Raw genomic sequence first — 3,563 nt, 5'->3', positions numbered from 1 at the left:
ATATGAAAATGAATTGAATTTTGATGGAATCGATTTCCCCGTTCGCTTGAATCAAATCGATAAATTTGTTCGACAAAATGACAATATATCAATAAATGTATACTATTACGATGATGACAATGAGGGTCGTATATGTCCATTACGTGTGAGTAATGAAGTTAAGCAGCATCACATTCATTTGCTGTTAATCAAAGATGGAGAAAGTGTTAATGAAACTGAGAAAAGAAATGTTAAAACGGCTAGCACTTCCAATATGATTAAGGAGATCTGCGATAATAATTCAATTCGTTCTCATTATTGTTGGATAAAAAATTTGAGCCGTCTTATCAGCAGTCAGCTGAGTAATCATAAGTCTCAATATTTCATTTGCGATCGATGTCTAATATTTTATGATACAAATGAAAAATTAATGAAACATACTGCAGAATGTACAAACGCGTGTAGCATTGAAATGCCCGATCAAACATGGAAATGGATGAAATTTGATAACTATAAACATCAGCTGAAAGCACCATTTGTTGTTTACGCTGATACTGAAGCGTATCTGAAAGGGCTCAGTATGGAAGATCAGAAACGTATATTTAGTGAGGAATGTGCAACTACCGCATATCAGCAGCATCATATGTACAGCGTTGGATACTATTTTAAATGTGAATTTGACGATTCATTTTCATATTACCGAAGCAGCGGAAATCGTACCGATAGCGTCGAATGGTTCATCACAGAATTGAAGGAAATCGCTCATGGAGTTGCAAGGTTATTTGATAAAAACACACCAATGCTACCGTTAACTGAAGATGACAGATATACATTCCACGATCCAAATGCATTATGTACAATTTGTGGTAATATTTTTGAAGCGAATGATATTAGAGTACATGATCACTGTCATCTCACCGGTCGATATAGAGGTCCAGCCCATCAAGCATGCAACCTACAGTTCCAAGATAGCCACGTTGTACCCGTTATTATGCACAATTTGTCGGGTTACGACTCACATTTATTCATAAAAAAGTTGTCAGCAAATAATATCATAAATGGAGATGTTTCAATTATTCCAGCTAATGCGGAACAATACATCGCTTTCACGAAAGTAGTGACAGGGAGCACACGCGGGCTCAATACGAGAGAAAACGTAAAATTTAAATTCATTGATTCATATCGATTCATGCCTGCATCTCTAGCTGAATTAGCATCACTACTACCGGCAGATAAAAAACAAATATTGTATAACGAATGTGAGAAAAATGGCTACACATCAGAACAAATCTCTATGCTTGAACGTAAAGGCGTTTTTCCTTATGAATATTTGAGCGGTATGGAGCAGCTGAAGGAGACAAATCTACCATTAAAAGCAGATTTTTACAGCAAACTTAACGGAGAAGGAATATCGGATGACGATTACCAATTTGCTCACGACATCTGGCAGAAATTCAATTGTAAAACGCTCGGAGACTATTCTGAACTATATCTCAAGACAGATGTACTACTGTTGGCCGACGTATTTGAAAATTTTCGAAATACATGCCATACAATTTACAGTTTGGATCCGGCAAACTACTACACAGCTCCAGGTCTTTCGTGGGATGCCATGCTCAAATATACCGGAGTGAGAATTGAACTGTTATCTGATGTGGAAATGTTGCTGTTCATCGAACGTGGAATTCGCGGTGGTATAAGTCAGTGCAGTAAACGTCAAGTCAAAGCCAACAATAAATACATGGGAGATGTATACAATGATGAGAAACCTTCAAATTATTTAATGTATTTAGATGGTAAATATTATTTCATTTAACTTTATTCAATTTCATGGTATTTTTAGAATCTAATTTCATTTTGTTTCATTTATATTGATAGCAAATAATCTGTATGGACATGCAATGTCGCAACCATTACCGCTGAGAGATTTCAAATGGATTGAAGACAACAATGTGAAGACATCTTTTTCGGATGCAGATGAAATAGCTAAATTAGCTGATGATTCGAAATATGGCTATATATTCGAGGTGGATCTACAATATCCAAAAAATTTACATGCTAAACATAATGATTTTCCATTTTGTCCTGAAAAGCGAACGCTTCCGCAAGAAGTGTTAGATTTTATCGGTATAAAACCGAATAAAATCGATAAATTATTGTTAACGCTATATGATAAAGAAAATTATATCATTCATTATCGCATGCTAAAATTAGCATTACAACACGGTCTAGTATTGAAAAAAGTACATCGAGTACTTCAATTCGAACAAAATTGCTGGCTAAAGTCCTACATCAATATTAACACACAGCTACGTACCCAAGCCACCAACGACTTTGAAAAGTCGTTTTTTAAATATATGATAAACGCCGTTTTTGGTAAAACGATGGAGAATCTGCGTTTACGTGCAGATATCAAACTTGTCAACAAGTGGGGTGGGCGATGTGGTGCAGGCATGTTCATTTCTCGACCAAATGTCAAGAAATGTAAAATTCTCGATGAAGATTTAGCAGTAATTGAGTTACAAAAAACGCATATTAAAATGAATAAACCAATAATTATCGGTATGTCCATCTTAGACATATCGAAAATAACGATGTACAGTTTTCTGTACGACTTTTTAAAACCTAAATATGGAAAAAATTGTACGGTTGCCTATACAGACACCGACTCTTTCATACTTTCCATTCAAACGGATGATTTCTACAATGATATGAAGCAACACTTGAATCGCTATGATACAAGCGATTATCCGGAAAACAATGTTTTCAAAATGCCTCAAAGGAATAAAAAAGTGCCCGGTATTTTTAAAGACGAATTGAACGGGGAGATTTTAGCAGAATTCGTCGGTCTACGTGCAAAATGCTACGCTGTACTACCGTTTAGAGCTAAAATGGAAAAATGTGAATGTCCAAAAAGAGTTGCAGCGTCTCGTGTAATAACAGATAGTGACTATGTTGACTGCATGGAAAAGAATTGTAACATCAGAAAAAAATCTAAGATTATTAAAAAGTCTAAGGGTATCAAAAAGAATATAGTGAAACGTAAAATTGCATTTAGCGATTATGTTGACTGTATCGAGAAAAATTGTAATATTTTACGTGAACAGCATAACCTTTGCTCAAAATCACATCAAATATTCACAATTAAACAGAAAAAAATTGCTTTAAATCCGTTCGACGATAAGCGTTACCTTATTCGTTCGAATGGTATTGATACACTAGCTTGGGGTCATCATGAAATTAGTGAAATTGAGAAAAATTATTGTTAGGTGAAACGTAAATTTTCATATAATTTTAAGCAAAAATAGTAAAAGAGATACAAAAATGAGACAGTTTCCATTGATTTTCATAAAAAAGTAACATTTTATGTAAAATTATGAAAGTTTCTGTATAATTCAATGGTAAAATAATTTCAAATCGAACCTATATGATTGCTTCATATATTATAATATATACACATAAATATGAAATAAAAAGATTTGTATTTTTGTCAACAAAATTATCGTGTTTTTTTTATTTATCTGTTTTCATGATTTTTTACAATTTTCAATATATATACTTTATTATATTTTATACTTATAGCG

The 3,563-nt window shown here is 33.6% G+C and overlaps 1 protein-coding gene across 1 annotated transcript; it reads left to right on the top strand.

Moving 5' to 3' along the window:
* The first annotated feature begins 334 nt into the window (after positions 1 to 334).
* Positions 335 to 3,301, top strand: LOC129579533 (uncharacterized). Its single transcript, XM_055469673.1, has 2 exons — positions 335 to 1,775; positions 1,858 to 3,301. Exons 1-2 carry the CDS (start codon positions 410 to 412, stop codon positions 3,246 to 3,248), a joined length of 2,757 nt encoding a protein of 918 aa, XP_055325648.1. The 5' UTR covers positions 335 to 409; the 3' UTR covers positions 3,249 to 3,301.
* Positions 3,302 to 3,563: the final 262 nt, after the last annotated feature.

Source organism: Sitodiplosis mosellana, unplaced genomic scaffold (genome assembly GCF_009176505.1).
Source record: "Sitodiplosis mosellana isolate CC-2019 unplaced genomic scaffold, AAFC_SMos_1.0 Smas_scaffold_6234, whole genome shotgun sequence".
Lineage (NCBI taxonomy): Eukaryota > Metazoa > Arthropoda > Insecta > Diptera > Cecidomyiidae > Sitodiplosis > Sitodiplosis mosellana.
This window is presented reverse-complemented; position numbering and strand designations above follow the sequence as displayed.